General features: G+C 50.4%; 1 protein-coding gene and 1 long non-coding RNA gene across 3 annotated transcripts in view; one reads left to right on the forward strand and one right to left on the reverse strand.

Moving 5' to 3' along the window:
• SHB (SH2 domain containing adaptor protein B) overlaps positions 1-21009 on the reverse strand; it is a 136523-nt gene that overhangs the window by 30308 nt on the left and 85206 nt on the right. For both annotated transcript variants that reach the window (XM_086683538.1, XM_086683537.1), the window contains exons 3-4: positions 17948-18163; positions 1190-1361 (exon numbers count right to left, since the gene is read on the reverse strand). In XM_086683538.1, coding sequence (XP_086539664.1) covers positions 1190-1361; positions 17948-18163 — 388 coding nt within the window. The remainder of the gene's footprint in view (positions 1-1189; positions 1362-17947; positions 18164-21009) is intronic.
• Positions 1202-6457, forward strand: LOC147574920 (uncharacterized). Its single transcript, XR_015242851.1, has 2 exons — positions 1202-1319; positions 6124-6457. It is a non-coding gene; the product is annotated as an uncharacterized LOC147574920 (long non-coding RNA).

Consider the following 21009-nt stretch of genomic DNA (forward strand, 5'->3'; position numbering starts at 1 on the left):
CCCAATCTGGGTGGCTGTGACAGACAGTTAGCAAAGACGCCCACTGGGAGTGCTCCCCCATGTGCTCGGTACAGCAGGCATGGGGGGTCACAGAGGAGGCTGCGCAACCCCCCGCCAGATGATAGCATATCTATCAGATGATAGCTGAAAAAGGGGCCCATGGCACATGATGTCATTTGGAAAACCCTGCATCTGTTCGCCAAGTGAGCATTTCCTGTGAGGGATGCACTGCCGGCTGTGCTGAGGCCAGAATCCCCCGCTGGAGATTAATATAGTACGTGACACACATGTGGGACAGTCTGATGAGGGATCGGCGAGCTGTCAGCACATCTCCTGTCCTTATGGTGCTTCCTCTGTGCCAGTCTTGTGCGAAGGGTGAGGGATAAGAGTGTGTACGAGGAGAGGTGAGTGAGGGGAGAGTGAGGTCAAGGCACAGGGCTGGAGTTCCAATCCTGCCTCTGCACTGTGGGCTGTGATATCCCAAGGCTGTGCACCTCTTGGAGTCTTGATTTCCCAGCTACGTGATGGGGATGATAACCCCATTTATCGCACATTTGCTTGTTAAGAGGATGATACAGCTAAAGGTATCAGCACAAGATGCAGGACCCGATTTATCAAGTACCTGGAGAAGCTCACCTTAGTCCAGGTATATGGAATGACGAGACACCGAAAAAGCAGTCTGGGGGCAATTCACAGACTGAGCGGCAGGCTAGGGAGATGAGACTATCCTGGAGGTGATGGGGAGCCACTGAAGGTTTCAGAGCAGAGCAGGGGCATGCACACAGTGAGAAGGGAGGTGACCACCATGGTCAAGGGGAGGGGTGACAGTGTTAGGGAAGAATAGGGAGGGAAGGCGGCAGCAGGGATGGGACTGGGTCACGAGGTGGGAAATCTCAGGGGAAACAGGCTGAGAAAACCCAAATCTAGAGCCTTAAATCCTTGCCCAACAAATGCCAAGCAGATGTAAGGCAAAACTATCAATGTAGCTAGAAAATGAATCCAATTTATGATAGTCCAAAGTAAAGGTGGTGATACAGTATGAAGAAAAAAAGCATGGGGCTAAGAATCAGGAGACATGTATCCTAATCTCATTAGCCACTGACTTGATGGTGGCTTTGATCTTCTCTCAGCCTTAGCAGTGACTGTATGAACTGCAGCTGAGGCTGTGCCTTGCTCCCTTAGAACTTACATTTGCTTTTCCAGGGGGACAGCAGGATCCACTCTTTCTCCCAAGATCCCACAAAACTCAGGGCTCCCATGCTTGATGGGCTTGAAGCCCCCTCCAGGAGCTCGAAGCTGGCGCCGCCGGTCCCGGGAAGGTGAGGGGGATGATTGCCGTTTCTCATTGCCGTTAAACTGAGCTGTGGGGGAGAAAGAAAGTGTGTGGTCACCAGAGTGTTACCCAAGAGGTTACTGGGTGGTGCACAGTGGGGTAATAGTCGACTGCTTTTACTGGGGCTTTACGATTCACAGGGGGAAGAACTCCAGGCAATGAACGAACATGGCTCAAGAGACTTAAGTTTCCCACAACAGGTGCTGTCAGAACCAGATGGTGCATTCAAGGGGCTCCAGAGGCCACTGAGCTCAGCCTTATCCCCGAAGGACACCCCCTGCAATCTCCAGCAAGGGGGGCATGGCACTCCCATGAGGGCTCAGTTCCCTGGACAGTTCTGAGGGGGGCGGGCAGGTGTTTCCCATTTCTGCCTCCAAGTGGCTCCTCTCCTCCCATACTCCCATCCCCTGCAGGGCACACCAGCCACATCTGCTCCCTTTCTTCTGGGATAAGCCCACAGAGTTCCATTCAAGGGTCATGCTGCACCCCCCATGTCTGCTCCTCTTCATTCAGTGCCCTCTGCATGGGCGCCCCACATGCAGAGAGCCCTGTCCCAGACCCAGCACCCAGGTGAGGCTGAAGCAGTTCACAGCACGGGGGCAGGCCCCGCCATACGTTTCCTCCCGGCTCTGGGCCTGTGGGAGCATCGTTCACCCCCACAGACTTGGGGAGGATGTTTCTCAAGGGCAGGACCCTGGAGATATCCCACAAAGGGAAGAAAACACGGAGTTGAACCCGGAGTTGCCAGAAGCATTCCTGAAGACCAGTTAGTCCACCTTGCAAGTTATCTCTCTGGACTTTGGTCTCCTTCTCTGTAAGGGATGATAACTGTCGCTACCTCATGGGGTTGTTGCGAGGATTCAGGCAGGTGACATCACCGAGAGTTTAGCACAGTGCCTGGCATGTAGTTCTATTTAATTAACGTTATAATAAATATTTACTTTTATTATTATCATGTCTGCTCAGTGTGGACACTGTGCCAGGTACTTCACACAAGCTTCCAAATTGAACTGAGTTCCTCTCCCAAGACTGTCAGTGGCTAGCTGTGTGACTTGGCCAAGTTACTCAACTTCTCTGAGGCCCCATTTCCCATCTCACCACAGTACTGTGAAGATCAGATGACAGAATAACTTCCTAAGGGCCTAGCACACAGAGTGAGACGGGCCAGGGCCTGCGGAACAAGCTCCCAAAGCCAGGTCCAGCTGCAGGCCCACGGACACACCATCTCCAAAGAGCAAGCACAGAAGTGGCGAGCCGTCAACCTCACATTCAGGAGAGGTGGTGGGAAAACCCAGCTCTGACTGTGGGGAGAGTGGAATGTGGGTGAACTTGTTCTAGGTCTCTGCCGCTGAGCAAGATCATCCATCAGGACTGCAAAGCATTTCCATCCCTCCAAAACACACTCTGCATTAACCATGATGGGAAACAATGGGAAGGGAGATTCCTGCTAATGGAAGGCTCTAGACATGCCGGACCCACGTGTGCATGCTCACTCTCATGACTGCAGGGGAGGCTGGCAGCCCGTCCATCAACCTGCTCCGCTCCTCAACACTCACTCCCATGTGCCAGGCAAGGTCAGGGCTGGAGAAAGAGCAGTGAGCAAATCAGACAGAAATCCTGCCGGAGGAGTTTAGAGTCCGGGCAGGGATAGACACAGTAAGGGGGATAGGTCTGAGCTACAGCATACCTACCAGCTGCTCTAACTGCCATGAAGAAAACCCAGAGGAAGGACATTCCAGGCAGAGGGAAGAGCAAGTTCAAGGGCCCAGAGGTGTGAACATGCCTCGGGCGACAGACACAATACAGTCCAGCGGGAATGGAGGGTTGATGGGAGGAAACCATGCCAGATCATCAGGCATTGTGTCTTGTGAAGGACTTTGGTTTTATTCTGAGAGAAAGGGAGAGTCATTCTGATGTTTTGATGGGGAGGGTCTCACCTGGCACTTTTGAACAGGATGGCTCTGCCAAAAAGGGTGGAGGACAGGGGTTTATCAGAACTCCCTGCACTTTCTGCTCAATTCAGCGGCGAACCTAAAACTGCTCTTTAAAAAGTTTATAAATGAAAGAGAGAGAGAGGTGCACAAGGAGAGCAGTGAGGATGCCACTGCTGGACTGGCCGACAGGGCTTGTCTGTGCATTCCCAGTGGAGTGTGCGGGAAAGAGGATCGATGGGCTACAGGCTTTTGGCCTGAGCACCAGAGGGACAGGGCTGGCATTCTCCAGGAGGTGAGGACTCAGAAAATCATAATTAAAATTCGTGAGGAAGGAGGACAGAGGCCAAACTCTAACCTAGAGACACTGACAGGCTGGGAGACCAGGACTGGAAGTGTGGGGAGGGGAGAGAGTGAAGGCTTGCTGGGGGCTCTGCCCTCCTCTCAGGCTACGGTTCTGTCCCAACCACAGGGACAGACAACAATGACAAGGCCCTTCTAAGGTACACATCCTGGGGCTGGGTGTCTGAGAGAGCCCTCTTCCATCTGCTGATAACCTGGGCTTTCACCATGGTAGTGAGGGGGTGAAGCCCAGAGCTGCGGCCCTGGCACATGTCACCATGGGCCCCTGCCTGGCTTCCCAGCAGCCTGGCTCTCCCACCAGGGCTCCTGCTGAACCACACCAGCCCTCATGGCAACCAGTCAAATGGTGTATGTTCTTGGGTGGGTGGGGGGGGGAGGTGGTCACCTCTTGGGAAGAGGTGAATCACCTGCCTTGCAGAGCTCTGGATGGGTGACCTTGGGCAGGGGTGAGCACCTGGTCACACAGCCCTTTTCTAAAGAGCTGGGTCTTGATCTTATGGACAGGTCAGTCAGGGAATGCCATCCTCAGATTGACTCTGTTGATGGAGAGGGGATGTGGGGGGCAAACAGGGAGGCAGGGAGACCAGTTAGGGAAAGTAATGGAGGTGAATGCCTCAGTGATGGGAGGGATGTTAAGAGATGACTCCAAAAGGACTTGACTACTCATGGGCTGAGCCAGCCAAGACTCTGTGATGCTCCACTGACAGGAGATCTGGGGCACAGAGGGAGAGGGGGGCCAGGGATCATGGACCAGTGTGCACTCTTCCACAATCCCTCCCTCTGCTAACTTTGAGACTGTTAGGAATGGAGAGGGGGCTGCTCAGCAGACCTCTGGCCCAGGGGACTAAGAGTGCTGAAGTAGGCAGGGAAGTGGCATGATGTGGGAAGAGGTTGGGAAGGGGGGGAAGATGAGGCTCTAGGTATAGTTTTGCCACAGGCTAAAGAGGAGGAGAGACCAGAGGAACTTTAAGACATGTTCACCTTGGGACTAAAATTGGAATTTGGAGATTTCTGTCAATATAAAATCCTACCACATACCCCCTGGCACGGAAGGTGAGGACAGGCATGGAGCATGGAGCACTGATCGCAGAAGGAACCCCAGCTCTGCAGCACAGCCACTGACCTGGCTGTCTGTCCAGCCTAGTCTGTACCATGAGCACTTCAAGGCCATTCTTCTGCCTGAATGGCCACAACCCCACAAGCTTCTGCCAGCCTCTTCACCTAACTGACTCCACTTGCCCTTCAGGGGCCACCTCTTCCAGGAAGCCTTCCCTGACCTCACCCTCTCTCCAGACTCACCTTGCTCCTAATGGCATCCTAATGGCCAGTTTCGTGGTCTGGTGCCCCATGAGACCCTCAGGGGCAGGGGCTGTACCACACTTACCCTTGTGCCCTATGCCTCGCACATGCCTGCAACATAACCGGTGCCCAATGAATGAATGAAGAAGCTTAATGAGCTGTTGTTTCACTTTATTGGAAGAAAATATCGGTTTTCATACCAGATAAACTGGATAAAACCTAATAATATCCCAGTCAACACTGTAATTCCCCACTGAATTAATTTATACATTCGCCTGCAAGCTTAATAATATAGCCATATATTTAGAGGGAACAGGTGGTGATGAATGACAGGCTTAATTAGGCAAATCATTTCACCTAAAATAAAATACACCAACTGCAAGTACAGTGATTCAGCAGCAAAAGAAAAAAAAATGTTAAGAACAAAAGCTCCAAACACAACTGCTTTCATTCCTTCTAATTAAGTTTCTCTTTAATCTGCAATTGAAAATGGCAATTCTTTTAATTTAGTGATTTTCTGCAAAAGATAAAGACACAAACCCTCAAAAGAATATCTGCATTTAGAGAAAAAATATGCCACCCCTGTGAGTCATTAGAACGACAGAACCTAATTAATTGCACCTATAGGCAATTACAAATGGAAGTCAGAGTTGTGCAGGAGGGAGAGGAGGCTCAGGTGGGCAGGACCAGGCCCTGGGAGGCAGTGGGAGACGTGAGAGGCCTCAAATGTCCTTCCAAAAATTCCGGTCTAACAACAGGTCTCAGCCTTTAAAGACCCAGCTCAGGTGCCCCCCAGCACTGCCCTTCCAGGAGGCCTTTCCTCCATCTGCATTAGTCTCCAACTCTGGTGGTCCCCTCCTACTTGTATTACAGACTTTATACCAACTGGTCTTGTGTTTAGTCACTGCCAATAATGGAGACGGTGTGCCCGGCAGCCCCATTGGCTCTGACTCTCACAATAGCCCCACCACCCCGTGTGTGATGGGTGAGGGATCGGGACTCAGAGGTGAGGAAGAACTCACCTCAAAGGGTCTCAAAGCTAAAGGGTGGGATGGGGGTACGGAAGGCAAGGCTGGAGCCCAGGCCTCTGAGTCACCACTACCAGCTCCCCCTCTGTCCCCTCAGGTCCTCCTTCCCTGTGGTCAGGCAGGGGCTGTGCCTCCCTCATTCAGTCTGTGGTTTGCTTCCCACCTCTAGGCCTGGGATGAGCACCCTCCTACTCCATCTCTATGACATCTAGAAGCTTCCAAGACCTGGCAAAAGGCCACCCCTCCACAATGCTTCCCTGGATACTGCCTGCTGGGAGCCCCTTCCTCCCCAGAAACACTTGGCACAGCTCCACGGACACCCCTCCCACTCTTCCCCAGTCAGCCTGGGTGTTCTGTGGGGACACGGTGCCTGGGATTTATTTTCTTTCTCTTTTTCCTCTCCAATCTCTTGTTTGCTCCTAAACCTAAAGTAGTGCTTGTTACGGAGATGGTATTTAGTAAACGTTTGCTTAGATGAAATAAATGTGTTCCTTCAGGGTCTAGCTCCTTTCTTGTTTATCGTTCAGGGCTGGTCAGAGAAAACAAGTTCCAAAAAGCCAATAGGTTTCTAAAGCACAGCTCTGCTGGGCTCATGAACCCTTGCTGGCCCCCAGTATCCCTGGATGGAGGGCAAACTTTTCACTCTAGTGCTCAAGATCCTCAGTGACTTGGACTTTAGTCCAACCTTCTGGACCCACCTTTCCCTACAAAACCCCTCTGGGATCCACATCCAGCCCTTGGCTCCGGTCACAAAGAATGGCCAGTCCCCTAGGGGTGCCTGCGTGGCTCAGTCAGTTAAGTGACTGGCTCTTGGTTTTGGCTCAGGTCATGATCTCACAGTTTGTGAGATTGAGCCCCGTGTTGGGCTCTGTGCTGATAGTGCAGAGCCTGCTTGGGATTCATTCTTTCTCTCTCTCTCTCTCTCCCTCCCTCCCTCCCTCAAAATAAATAAATAAACTTAAAAAAACAAAAAAACAAAAAAACAAAAAAAACCCCAGCCACTTCCCAAATCCACCAACTACCTCTAGGCCTTTGCCTTGCCTTGCCTGCCCTCTTGGAATCCCTTTCTTCACTATCTCTTGGTGCACGATCCTAGCTATTCTTTAAAGTTCAGCTCCACTGCTACCTCCTCCTAGGGGAGGTTTTGACCTAGACCCTCCAGGTAGTATTCCCTTCTCCTCTTCTGTGCCCTACATCCCCAGTATATGCCATTGTCTAATCCCACCCCAGTCTCTAGTATAGGTAGGTGTCTTTTCAGAACCAAATGGAGATTGTGCCTCATTCATACCTCAGCCTCCTCTGAACTTCTGCACAGCCAGCATGCAGCCGACTTTAAAGAACCGCCTGGGGCGCCTGGGTGGCTCAGTTGGTTAAGCGTCCGACTTCAGCTTAGGTCACGATCTCACGGTCCGTGAGTTCGAGCCCCGCGTCAGGCTCTGGGCTGATGGCTCAGAGCCTGGAGCCTGCTTCCGATTCTGTGTCTCCCTCTCTCCCTGCCCCTCCCCAGTTCATGCTCTGTCTCTCTCTGTCCCCCAAAAAATAAATAAACGTTAAAAAAAAAAATAAATAAATAAATAAAGAACCGCCTATGGGCTACACCAAGGCCAGGGAATGGAGGAACCATAGTGGCTCGGCATCACGGAAAGGGTGTGGACTATGGAATTAGAAAGACCCATGTTTGATTCTTGCCTCTGCCATTACTGTGTGACTTTGGGCAAGTTTCTAGGCCTCTCTGAACATTAGCTATCGCTTCTGTAAAACAGGGTTGACAATACCTATACCATAAAGGTATATGTCATATACCTATACCATATACCATATGGAGGTAGTTAGTAATAGACTCTGACCCTCCCAGTAACCTATGCAGGACAGAGTCTGTTAAGCAAAGGCAACAAGGATTAGACAACTGAAAACAAGGCCTTGCAAGGAGTTCTCAGCCCACTGAAGAGGTTTTTTTAGGCCTTCTGTGGATGAAGCAGAAATGAAAACTTTGTAAATCACATGGGGCTCACAGGAGGGGCCTGCCCTATACTCTGAAAACACAAGGCCACAGGGACTAGAATGAAGGTGTCCAAAGCACCCCTTTCACACAGTCCTTGGCGCTGACGCTTCCATTCTGCCAACAGCTAGGCCTCAACTCTAGTCTAGTCTATCTGTGTGTGTGAGGGGGGAAGGGAGTGTGAGGAGAGGGGTGGAGAAGCATACAAGGGGCTGCTGCCCAGGCAGTAGTGAGCCCCCAAGACGGGGCAAGGAGGGAGACAGTGCAGTGGTCTGGGGAGCTGGGGCGGACCACATGACACCTGGAGCCTCTGGAAACACCACAGACTTTCACGACAATGTGCAAACACTTGCAATTGACTGAAAATCTGTTCCCACGACAACGGTCTTTGCTGCTTCAACTTTCTAAACATATGTTCTAGGTTACCTCATGTGCTTCTCACGGCAAGATCAGTATTAGAATTCCCATTTTAATGATGGAGAAATCGAAGCCCAGAGAGGTGAGGCCCCCCCTTTCCTTCCAGTTCAAGAGCAGGCTTCACTCCCCGCCTCCCCCCACCCCACCTGCCCTGTGCGTGAGAGCAGCACCTCCAGGTACTGGGAGACAACAGGCAGCTCAGCAAATGTTTGGTTTGTGTTCCAGGACTGCCGACAAGAGGCCTCTGTGTTCACCTCGGCAGACACATGCAAGCCCCAGGGCACTACGCTGCCACATCTTTTGGGCAGTGTCTGAGAACAGAGGTCTCCATTGTGAAGGGAGGCAGTGGTGACTCCCTGAGAAGCGGGGCATTGGATGGGTTTTGAAGCAGGCACCGGGATGCTGCTTGGGTTCCAGGAACTCTGTCCATGCATGTACACTCAAGTCTGGGCTGGGGAAGGAGGGCCTGGAACAAGGGGTGGGTGTGTCCTCATCCTCTTACTCTGCACCCCCCATAGGAAACAGGCACCACTGTCTGGTGCAAAGACCCCATCCCAAGGGCTGCTGCTCGGCTCTGGGAAATAAGATAAATCCTGATGAAAATGATGGGATGATCCAAATGCAGAGGCCTTGATGGCTGCCGAAGCAAGCCATCTTTTTTGTCATAACTCATGTTATACATGAGAATTGGAGGGCTGGAAATGAGACTGATTTGCCCCAAGTCAACAGCTAGATTTGAACTTGACTCCAACCCAAGTCTTCTCAATCCCAGAGGCCTCTAACAAGGTCAGCACAAATCCTGTCTACAGTGTAACACATTCTCAAAAACATAGTTAACAATGACAGTGATACCAAAGCCTGCATCCACCGAGCACTGACTGTGTCCTAACTCTCGGCACCAATTACCACCCATTTTAAGATGAGGAAACAGAGGCAATTTGCCCCAGGTCACCCTCTTAGCAAGTGGCAGCACGGGGCTTTAAATCCAGACCCCGTGGCTCTGGCACCTGAGTTCATATGTACTCTACTAGTTCTGAGTCGGGCTCACCTGTCAGATGCAGAACGCCTGCTTGTGTCTGATGCAGGTTTCCTGATGTTTACACCTACAGACACCCACAGACGCTCACTTAGAATCCTACGGCCAGGCAAAGAGACTCTCCCCCCATCCACAAGCCTCAGAGGACCTGCATGGTGGGCATCTATGGAAACAAGTCCCCCCATCCAGGAGCCCAAAAGCCCCCACCAAGCTGTTTATATGTCTCTGCTGCCATCGCTCTGGAGATGGCAGTGAGGAAAAGGAAGAGTGACAGGAGGGGACAAGCCAGGTGCATGGCTCTCAGGGGGCTGCATGCCACCCACTAGCACACCACTCTCTCCACCTGCAATGTGGTATCCGGACTCCTGGGTCAATCCTCAGACAGCCAGGGACACACTCTTGGCTTCTTCCTAGGAATTCAGAACAGAGGTAGCAACTGCGGCAGTTAACAGCCAGGCAAAAATGCCTGTCCAGGTGCAGATCCCTCAGCCACATTTGGAGAGAAGACAGGCATATAGCATGAAAGAATGATATGAAAATAAACCATCTCTGTGTGAGCAGGCTGCACAATTACCTAGGTATTCCAGCAAGCTGAAGCAGTCATGGGGTTGGTTTTCCTGAGCTATGATTTATTCAATAACTTAACAAATATCTGTATGTTCACTATGTGCCAGGCATGGATCTAGGTGGGGACTCTGGAGGGGTGAACAAGCCAGGCAGAGTCTCTGACCTCACAGAGCTTACAAAAATCTCTATTGACATGAAGATGTCTGCCCTGCCAAACAGAAGAGCAAAGATTCTATCAAATCTTTGTGCTTTTTGTTACACAGGAGACAAAGGCACTCGAAGGAACATTTCTATCTATCAATGTAATTAGTAGACAAACCAAAGCTATTAAACAATAGTGTTTTCCTTTTTTTCTCTCTCTCTTTCTCTCTTTCTTTCTTTCTTTCTTTCTTTCTTTCTTTCTTTCTTTCTTTCTTTCTTTCTTTCTTTCTTTCTTTCTTTCTTTCTTTCTTTCTTTCTTTCTTTCTTTCTTTCTTTCTTTCTTTCTTTCTGGGGGGGGCTAGTGAATGAATTAATTCATTCATATGTCAAGTAGAAAAGCCAACTGGAAAAACCTGTCCCTCAGTAAGATATTAGCCAAAGGAAGTGAGTGATCCCAGTTCTCTTCGTAGTCATTTAAACCCCCCTTTTCTCTACAGACCTGCTGTTCATACGTGTTAAACATTAATTACAACTGTTACTCATTACATTGCAAAAAGCTCCCCATACAAACAAAATTGTTAATTTCCTTGCAGGCCCAAGGTATTCTGGGAGCTGTGCAAGGGACAGGAAGCATCACAAAAGCCCCACTGGGGCCCATGGTGAGCAGGAGGTGGCATGTGTCTCGGTGTGCCAGGTGACAGTGGCAGGTCTAAGACTCCCCGAGGAACCTTCTCCAGGGGCTAAGCCTGTTTATTCTGAGTGCATGACGATGAGTCACGGGGCTTGGTGGGAGCAGCAAGCCCAGAGGAAGTGTCTGATGCACATAATATCAGAGTTACCAGACTCAGAGCACTTGCACTTGCCAGTGACAAGTCACGAGGTCAGCATGGAGTGGGTGCAACTGCTCCACAGCAACCAAAGGCACATTGCACCAGCACAAGGTAAAGGGAATGTTCAGACCTGCCTTCTCCACACTTGAGATGTCAATGCAGCGATAGAAAGAGCAAAGGTTTTGCAGTCAGACTGACCTGGGTTCATTTGCTGTCCGACTGTGGGCAAGCTGCTCATCCTCTCTGAGCTTGAGCCCTGTCACCTGTGTGAGGACAATGAAACCACACCCACCTTGCAGGGCTTCGTAAGTGGTGTTCTCTAAATGTGAATTTCCTGTCCTTCCCACATTTGTCCCTTTACCTTAATAGGTTTATTTTAAATTGGTCAATTGAGCTGGTTCAGAGATGACTCAGAATTGTGGAGGAAATAGACATATCCAGGACTTTACTTGCCCTCTCTCTGCCCTTTCAGCCTTATTTGATGAGGTTGGGCAGGTGTCAAAACTCAACAGGGTGTCTCTTGAGTTTTGGGGTGGGGTGACCAACACATCATTAGCACTTCCCCTGCAAGTGTGTATCTGGCTCTTCCAGAATAAACCAATGCACCCCGTACAGGCTGTGGTAGAAGCACAGAGGTCCCAGCCCAACCTGGGATGAGGGGGGGGCAAGGGACTGGAGATATCCAGGAAGGGCTCTCTGGAGGAGGTGGCATTGCTACCACTGAGCTGAGCTGTGATATCCCCTTTCTAACTCCCCCTGATCCTGGTACCTAACATGTAACATATACAGGGTACACTGTAGGTTCTCAAAGTGAAGCCCTCAGGTCAGTGGCATCAGTAATACTTGGGACGCTGTTAAAAATGTAAATTCTCATGCCTCGTCCCTGAAACCTATTGTATCAGGAACTCTGAGGAGTGTGACCCAGCAATCTATTTAATGCTTCCTCTGGGTGAGTCCCCTGCTTGCTCTGGGGCAAGCCAACCAATTCACAAGTGTGTCATGGCTAGAATGGGGAGGGGGACAGAAGGGAGAAAGGCAATGGGGACCCTCTCACACCCAGGGACCAGTGGTCCAATCCTTGGGAAGGACTGAAGAATAGAAAAACTGGGTGGCTCACCATTGGAACTACTATAGGAATAGAGATTACGGTTTCCTATAGAAGTACTGCTTTCCACACCATCCATGTTTCTCATTGCCAGGCGTAACGAGGAATGGACTTTGTAAGTGGGGCCTCTGAGCCTTCGAAGTACCTCCCCATGGGGTACTATTTTAACATTAAATTGAATTTTATTTAGTACAGTAGGACTTCCTTGAACACTGACAACCATGCTCTCAAGTGAGACCTTTTAGGGCTAACAAAGTCTTTTCATCCAGATCTTTTCCCTTAATTATTACAGGGATCCAGTGTGAAAAGCGTTGTGAGCATCCCCGTTTTGTAGATGGGAAAGCTAAGACTCGGAGACTGAACAGCCTGAGGTCCCACAGCTGGTGAGTGGTGGACCTGACATATGAACTTGGGATTGTCTGACTCCTTCAACTGCCCCACTGACTCCTGACATGCAAAACACTGTCCTGAGCTTTTTTTTTTTTTTTTTTTTTAACGTTTATTTATTTTTGAGACAGAGAGAGACAGAGCATGAACAGGGGAGGGGCAGAGAGAGAGGGAGACACAGAATCTGAAACAGGCTGCAGGCTCTGAGCAGTCAGCACAGAGCCCAACGCGGGGCTCGAACTCATGGGCCGTGAGATCATGACCTGAGCCAAAGTCGGACGCTTAACCGACCAAGCCACCCAGGCACCCCTGTCCTGAGCTTTTGAGGGCAGAGAAACTCGCTGAGAAGCTAGTGGCGAAGACAGATAAATACCCAAATAACTATGTTCAGCACTGAGTCATTTGTCTGTCTTTTATCTTTGCTGGGAAGCAGACCTGTTGCCGGCTGAACCCAGGGCATCGCCCAAAAAGTAGCTTCAACAGAAACGAATCTTCAGACAGTGAGTCGAAAATGAAAAAAAGAAATGACTTTGTTCCCTTAAAAGATCTCAAGGGCACCCTTCACACACTCCCTGCCACCTGGCTCTTTGACCAAGCACTCTGATCATTTGCTTCTCAGAAGCAATTACAAACCATTAAGGATATAGCTGTTAACAGTACTCATTGGATTAAAAGGAAAATATTGATCTATCCTCTGTGTATGGCCTGACTGGCTCTGCTATGAAGTCTCTGGGGGTTCTCTTCTCCTCCCCAGGCCTCAGTTTCCCCAGCTGGACAAGAGGGAGTGGGATGCCATGGTGTGGGAGCTGAGTGGTGGCAGAGCATGACTAGCCCGTGGGATGGCTCTGCTTAGCCCCCCCACACAGGCATGAACTTCCAGAACTTGGGCTCCTGCAGAATCCTCAGCTGGAACCACTCCAGGTGGGATCGCACACCCCAGGAGAGTATCCTCCCAGATGTAGACATAGGGAGGAATCTGTACAAGGGCAACAAAAGGCAGGTGACATTTCCCATGGGCTCCAACCATATCTTATGCAGCATCTTTGACGGCAGCAGGGAGCCCAGACAGCCGCTGGGTTAGGGCTTGGGCTCTGGAATTGGACTTCACATCCCAGCTCTGTGGCTGACTAGCTATGGGCCCCTTCTCTTTGGGCCTTAGTCTTTTTTCTCAGTAAAATGAGGAAACTAATCCCCCAGAGCGTGGCTGAGAGGATTAGAGGAGATAATGCAGGCAGAAAGTGCTTCAGTAGATGCCAGCACTTTCCTGATGCCGTGTCCTTTAAGCCTCACTAGGACCCTTTGCTGCTGACACATTTCCTGGGTGAGAAAATGGGAGGCTCCTAAGACAGGTTCAATCCTCATCCTCCCAGTGGCCACTCAGAGATGTGAAGACACCTAATCCATGCCACCCTGAGCCCATGTCTGCTTCTCTAGGTTATCCTCTCAGCTCTTCTGCCCTTCCCTGTGTGGACACTTCCTGTGCAAGCTCCATTTGTCCATGTCACAATCCCTGCCACAAGGCCCAGGGCTGGTTAGACCCTCTGTACCAATCCACGCTGCCCCAAGACAGTGTGGAATCACCCTAGGCTGCTTTTCCTGCCCCACACTGGGCAGGGAGTGCCACAGGCCATTTCTAGACCCACCTGCTATCTTGCAATTTGTCGCTGTAAAGACTCCCAAGGGGTGAGTCAAAGCAGGCTGGGAACCGAACTTGGCCAGCTCTAAGGGTAGGTGTCTCTGCCATGGGGAAGGGGGCTGACAGCTTGATGGAAGCCATGCCACCTCTCTGTGCACAGTGGAGCTGCAGCCTGTCTGTTTCCTGCAGTTGGCGGTGCAAGAAACCTGACCAGGCATCTGTTCTGCGGGCTGGGATCAACAAAGGCCACGAGTGTGGGAAGGAACTCCAGTGCAGGGCAGGTGGAGGTTCTGGCTGAGGCCACAGTCAGCTTCCTGGAGGAAAAGCAGGCAGTGAAGGCCCAAGGTTTTTTGGAGAGCTTGTGGTATTTCTCACTCACCTGGCCAGAGAATTCTAGGAGGGAAGACTTTCATACCCAAGAAGCTAAGACCACTTCATACCCTGCAACATCTGTCTTCACCACAACCGGGGGGTGGTAATTGAGCCTTCTAGAGGCAGTGGCCCCCAGATTGCCAGAGTGTGGCTGAGCTGGGAAGGGCCTGACTTCCATAAAGGCTGGTCTGGAGCTGCTGGCTGGGAAGGGTTACTTCTATGGAGAATGCCAAAGAACTCTTTTGAGAGTGCCTCTTTCCATGAATGCAGTATAGGACAGCACTTTGAAAGGCTGGAAGTGCTTTTGCATCATAGATTGAATCATGGAGATAATTCAGAGGCCTTCCCTTCTCCCTGTCTCTGATCAGCATGGTGGGGTGCTGAAGGATGGACACAACCCTCAAAGTGACAGACCAACCCCCCACTGCTGGGCAAAGCCTCTATCATCATTCCTGCCTCAAATGAGCTGCTGGTTGCAAATTCCCAGTGAGGGGAAGCTCATTATACTTCCAGGTGTAAATGAGATTCTCACCACTCACTTGGACCCTAAATGCTGGTGACTCCTTCTTGGTGGGTCCAGCTCTGCCCTTTGGGGCTCCCTCATAATCCATACCCTTTGGAAATTTGAAAACACTGCCCAGATTCCCTCATCCAGGCTAAACATGCAGAACCAGAGAACACAAAGGGAGGAAAGAGATGGTAACGATTTTGCCCAGCCAACTTTATCCCATACGCAGACACTTCCCAGCTCCTGTACTCCATTGTCTCAGTGAGCATCAGAGAGCTTCCTGAGAGTCTAGAGAAACCATTTCAAACGGGTGTTGTAAGGAGGACAGGGCCTAGCCAAGCACTGCCTTGCTCCCCAGTGACACCAATGACTTGCTGAAGTGTGTGCGTCCGGACATACTCATGTACGTGCATTACTGACTCACACAGGACACCGTCCTTCAATCCTGGGCAGCCACACTTCTGGGTTTACAAATGGGACCATGGCAGCACTTGAGTTATCCACTCAAGCCACTTCAACTCATCCTCATTACCTGGAAAGTGGCCCATCCACCTCTCACTCCACCTTCACTCTGGGCTAGGATACCAGGTGCTCCTTACCTACGAACACTGCACCGACGGGCTATTCAGACATGGGGAGGCATCCGGTCATGACTAATGACAGGTGCTCATAGCGTCCCTTCAGCCCGAGTGAAACAGCTTCCTTCTAGGCCCCAGAAATCAGAATGAAGCCAAAAGCTTCTTGGAAAGAGAACAGCTGGTTTATACTCTGGAGCAGGCCATGCACAGATAAGTGACTTGATGAGACACAGACAGGGACCTGATTCTGAGTCTGTCTTCTCTCAGCAGCCTAAGAAGTAGACCTATAATGACACTTGTGATAGCAACTCAGTGACATAAAGCCACGTCCAGAATGGACACCTGCGGCCCAGAAACTTAGAAGGAGACGGTTCTAGCTGAGACCTTGTGATCCTTTGTATAGAATGTACAGGAGTTCTAAAACCACCTTTGAGCAGAAGTGGGCAAGTTCTGGTCTGAGAGCCTTTAGAACATTTGAGGTCCTATAGGTTAAGTGCTTTTATACTTTAATATGCATGCAAATCACCCGGGGGTCTTGTTAAAACAGATTCTGACTCCGTAGGTCTGGGGTAGGGCCCAAGACCCTGTATTTCTCACCAGCTCCTAGGGGATGCAATGCTGCTGGTCTAGGGACCGTGCTGTGAGCAGCACGGTGCCAGACCAGACTAGAGCTTCAAAGGTAACCCTACCCTCGAGGGACCTACAGGTGGTCAGTCTAGGAGAGTGTGAGACCCTCCACCTGTCTCAGTGCTATCTCATGCCACAGGCCCTGGGTGTCTGGGAGAGCTGCCACACGAGCCCTTTAATCAAACTGGTGTTTGCAGAAAGTAAGCTCTTGGGTAGCAATGGCCCCATTCCAGCTCCCCTCACAGCCAGGAGAAGAGCACAGCCCCTTATTGGCGATGCCAGGGGACAGAGACAGTCCTTGGATTCCCTTGTGCCAAAGGAAGACAGGGGGCTGTGAAATGCATGGGAGCGACCTGACCTTCAACCTCACGACTACTCCTATGTCTGGCTCTCGGCCAGGTGCTCAAAGTCTGACAGGTGGAGACTGGTACTGACAGGGCTAACCGTACAATGAGAGAAACGTCATGCCAGGGTTGAGTGCAAGAAGCTCAACAGGCCCAGAGACACAGTAAGAAAGCCCTTGGGATGCACAGCTATGTCCCAGGAAGGGCTCACAGAGATGGCAACGTGTGAGCTGGGCCTGGAAGGAGGCACAAGGTTTTTTCCATGGCAGTAAAGGGCACTTAGGCAGAAGGAATGGAATTTGCACAATGCACACTACGTCCAGGGAACTGTGAGTAGTATGTGTTTGAGCAGCTAGAACATCAATTGTTGTTCAGGATAGGGGTAGGGCCGAGGCCTCGCTGCTGGGGACTAGAAAGGAAGTGTCCAGCTGAGTACGAAAAAGAGAGATTTCAGGCAAAAATGAATCTTAAATTAAAAATTAAAACCACCCTCCCCCCCCCCCCCGCCTTTTGACCTTCAGTGTGGCAAGAATTAAATGAGTCATTCAATGTCCCTTTTTTCATATGCCTAAACTCTTAGATGCATAAGAAATCTTTTGCATCTGGCTTTCCACCTCTTAACATTAAACATAAGCATTTTTCCTGTGTTGTTATAAACTCTTTGTCAATATCACTTGCTAGCGCCTGTACAATATTCCACTGAATCAATCCCTGTTTGCTGGACATTCAGGTTGTTTCCCACCTTTCATGATCATAAACAATGCCTTTTCTGAATTTTAGATCATAACCCTGGCATGGATCCAATAGGCTGGGATTAGAATCAGAGGGTGAGCACATAAACTTAAGACCTGTGACACATGTAGCAGGCAGCTTTCCAAAAGGCTGTGGGAGAGGAGTTTTAGTGCTGTGACAGATACCCAGATTCTAGAGAACCAGTCTCAGAGTGAGGCAGATGGGGGGCACCTGACATTCTCAGCCAGGGCTTCATGCCAAAGCTGGAACAGGAAACGTGGTGGCCCTAGGTATACCAGGCCTATCACATCCACACAAATAGACAGAAGCACTGGGCTCCCTCAGGCTCAGTGGGAACCGCTTTGCAGTTGGTTTTCTTTTAGTTTATAAGAAAATTCCTTCTGAAATCTTGGCTTCAGTGAACTAGAGCACTACCAACACAGTCAGACAATGAAATCATCGGAGCCGTCTGTGAAGACTAGGAAAGACTGGAAAGGAGGGCCTGGAGGCCAGACTTAGGATTTCCCTTTGGCCTGACCTGGCCTCCCTTCTCTCTAGGACCCTCATCATCTTTGAGGGGCCCAGCCGGACCATCAAACGAAGCCCTGTGGGTTTACCTGAGCAAAAGGGACCAGTGCATGTACCCTCTTTACCAAAGGCGACTACTGAGCGTGGGTCAGCAGCGCCCTCTGAGCGGGGCCACCGGCTCCTTACCTGCCAGAGCTGGGATGGTGACCCGGTTCCACTCCCATGGCTGGTCGTACTCGTCGGCGGGCCTGTCGTCGTCCTGGGGCAGCTTGCTCTCCCGTAGTCGGGGGCTGACCGTGCTCTCTGAGTCCGAGTCGACACTTTGGCCCTCAGGTTCATAAGGGGTGTCATATAACTGGATGCCTTTGTGCTGGGACCGGACACTTTCTTGCCTCTGAAATTCTGCAAGCAACAAGGAAGGAGGCAGGGATGTAATGGATGTGCGGAACTTACTTCCTCATCTGGGATCTGTCAGGTGACACCCACGGGAATTCAGTCCCAGCCAAGGAGGTGAGGACTGCACAGCAACAGGCCTGTTACTGCGCTTACCTGTTCCTCCCCATCCCTTGAACGCAGTGTCTCTGCTCTGACAGGGCAAAGTTTCCTTACAAAGATCTCAGGCTCTTGGACCTAATGACGGAACCAGAAGGCTCACTGTGGCCATCTGGTTGTGCACTGTAGTCTGTGAGGACAGGCCCAGATGTGCACATGATGTTCCAGGTGTGTTCTGATATCACAAAGAGCCCTCACCCCCTCACTTTACAGATGAGTAGAAGGCCTCCCCACTAGGACTAGTCTAACACACTAGCACATCCGAGGGACTTGAGAGCAGACATCTAGCTTCACTCCTTTATTTTTGAGAGAGAGAGAGAAAGAGCAGGCGAGTGTGTGTGAGTGAGGCAAAGGCAGAGAGAGAGGGAGAGAATCACAAGCCCTCACGTGGGGTTCGAACTCAGGGACCACAAGATCATGATCTGAGCTGAAATCAAGAGCTGGACGCTTAATTGACTGAGCCACCCAGACGCCCCCAGCTTTACTTCTGAATAAGTGGGGCGGTGGGGGTGCTCCGAATCTTCTGGAAGGGAGGCCAAGGCCTGGCCCTCTGTGGGCTGAGGGGTGACTGCCTGTTTAGATCAGGCCCCAGACAGGGGCATCCATGTCAGCTGCTCATTTCTGAGAGGCCGGTGGTGGCTCGAAGATGGATGCTAGGATGCCAGAATCAGGTGCTTCTGAGCCAAACAGTGACACTTCACCTGCTTTGATCCTAGACCCCCCTGTGTGAAGGGCCTGCATGGGACACAGGGAAGGGAGGGTTTGCTCGAGAGGCTGTTCTCAGGAAGCCCATTGTTTCCAGAAGAGGTAGACATACGCATCTAAATCACCATAATTCTCTGTAGCAAAGGGCTCAGTGCAGGGCCTGTGAGGGGCGAGGCAGGGGGGGAGAATGACAAGGGAAGTGAAAACAGGAGGGTCAGCGTTCCCTGCGGTCGGACCACGTTGAGGCAAGGCAGTGTGGCTGGAGAAGACCGCTCACTGCCTTTCTGTTTCACGTGGTAAAAGACACACATAACATAACTTTGCCATTTTAACCATTTTTATGGTACAGTTCAGTGGCATTAAGTACATCCACACCATTGTGCGACCATCACCGCCATCTATCTCCAGGACTTTTTCATCTTCCCAAACTGAAACTCTGTCCCAGTTAAACACGAACTCCCCACTTCCCCTTCCCTGTCCCCTGGGAGACACCACTCTCCTACCCTACATACTTCCCTACAAGAGGAGTCATATGGTACTTGTCCCCATCTGTGACGGGCTTATTTCACTTAGCATAATGTTTATAAGGTTCTTCCACGTGGTAGTGTGTGTGTTAGAATTTCCTTTCCATTTAAGGCTGAATTGGTCTATTCACTGTCCACTTTTGCTGGAACACTGGGTCCAAGGAGATGAGAGGGGAGAGGTAAGGCTTGATATAAAAGGGGTGAGGATCGTTGAGAGTGAGCTGTTGAAAAGGACTCTGGAGGCATTCTCCAAATCGGAGTTCCGATGGCATAAAGACACAGTAGAAACCCACGGGACTTATGTGCCTTGAAGAGCAGTGGACAAAACACATGGTGATGTCAGCCTTTCTAAGCAAAAGCTTGTTTTTAGGCTGGGCTTCATGGTCCAGGGCCAGCTCGTGGGGATGGCAAAACTCCGTGTGCACATGCCCTGATACGACAGAAGCCAGCTGATGCGGCGCCAGTGCCGTTAGCGTTGACGTTAAATAACATTACGGTAGTGTTTCCCAGACTTCATTAAGTCACACACACACCAACTGCTGTTGATTCTGTTGTTTGCAGGTACCGCCTGGGTTCTTACTTTCCATTTTTATTTATGCTGCCTCACTTTTTAGAGTTAGTAAATTCATTACAAAAATTTTACATCACTATCCTTAAGTCATTATCCTTTACTAGAAACAGTTGATACACATAAAAAGAATGAATGAGAACAAAACCAAGTAGGTAGGTACTGGCCCAAGGCTTGCTTTCTCTCTGCTGGAAAGGGACCTGAGCTGGAGAGCCGGTGGGGGTGTAGGCAGTGCGCAGAGATACTTTCTTTGGAAAACACTTTCTCTTTTTACAAGGAGAGAGGAAGAAAATGGAAAAACCTTCTCACCTTCTCAGGGCCCTGAAAATCCTGTCCTCTCTGAAAAGATGTCCTGTACTTTGGCAAAATATGGCTTTACTGGGTCCCATGAGTAAACTGGGATCGTTTTATTAGTTTTAGGGATGATGTTTTTCTTTTTATGGGGGAGGAAGAGGAAAAGAGAAGAGCTATAAAAGGTAGGACTCAGGGGCACCTGGGTGGCTTAGCTGGTTAAGCATCCACTCTTTCAGCTCAGGTCATGATCTCACAGTTCATGAGCTTGAGCGAGCCCTGGGTTGGGCTCTGTGCTGACAGCATGGAGCCTGCTTGGGATTCTCTCTCTCCCTTTCTCTTTGCCCCTCCCTTGCTCATGCTCTCTCTCAAAATAAATAAACTTAAAAAAAAAAAAAAAAAAGGAAAGAAAGGTAGGATTTGGTCACTTTAAAGTGAACACCAACTGTAAGGCACTATAGACAACTCTGAAACTCACTGAACCTACCAGACTATCTAATCTGTTCTGTGGGGTCATCATCATCACTCTTGCTGGTTCTGAGAAGTGCAGTCTAGCCTCCTGTCCTTGGAAATTTCCGAGGTCTGAGGACACTGGGGATACAGCTGAT

Source organism: Puma concolor, chromosome D4, assembly GCF_028749965.1.
Source record: "Puma concolor isolate L17-30 chromosome D4, mPumCon1.1.hap2, whole genome shotgun sequence".
In the NCBI taxonomy this organism is placed as follows: domain Eukaryota; kingdom Metazoa; phylum Chordata; class Mammalia; order Carnivora; family Felidae; genus Puma; species Puma concolor.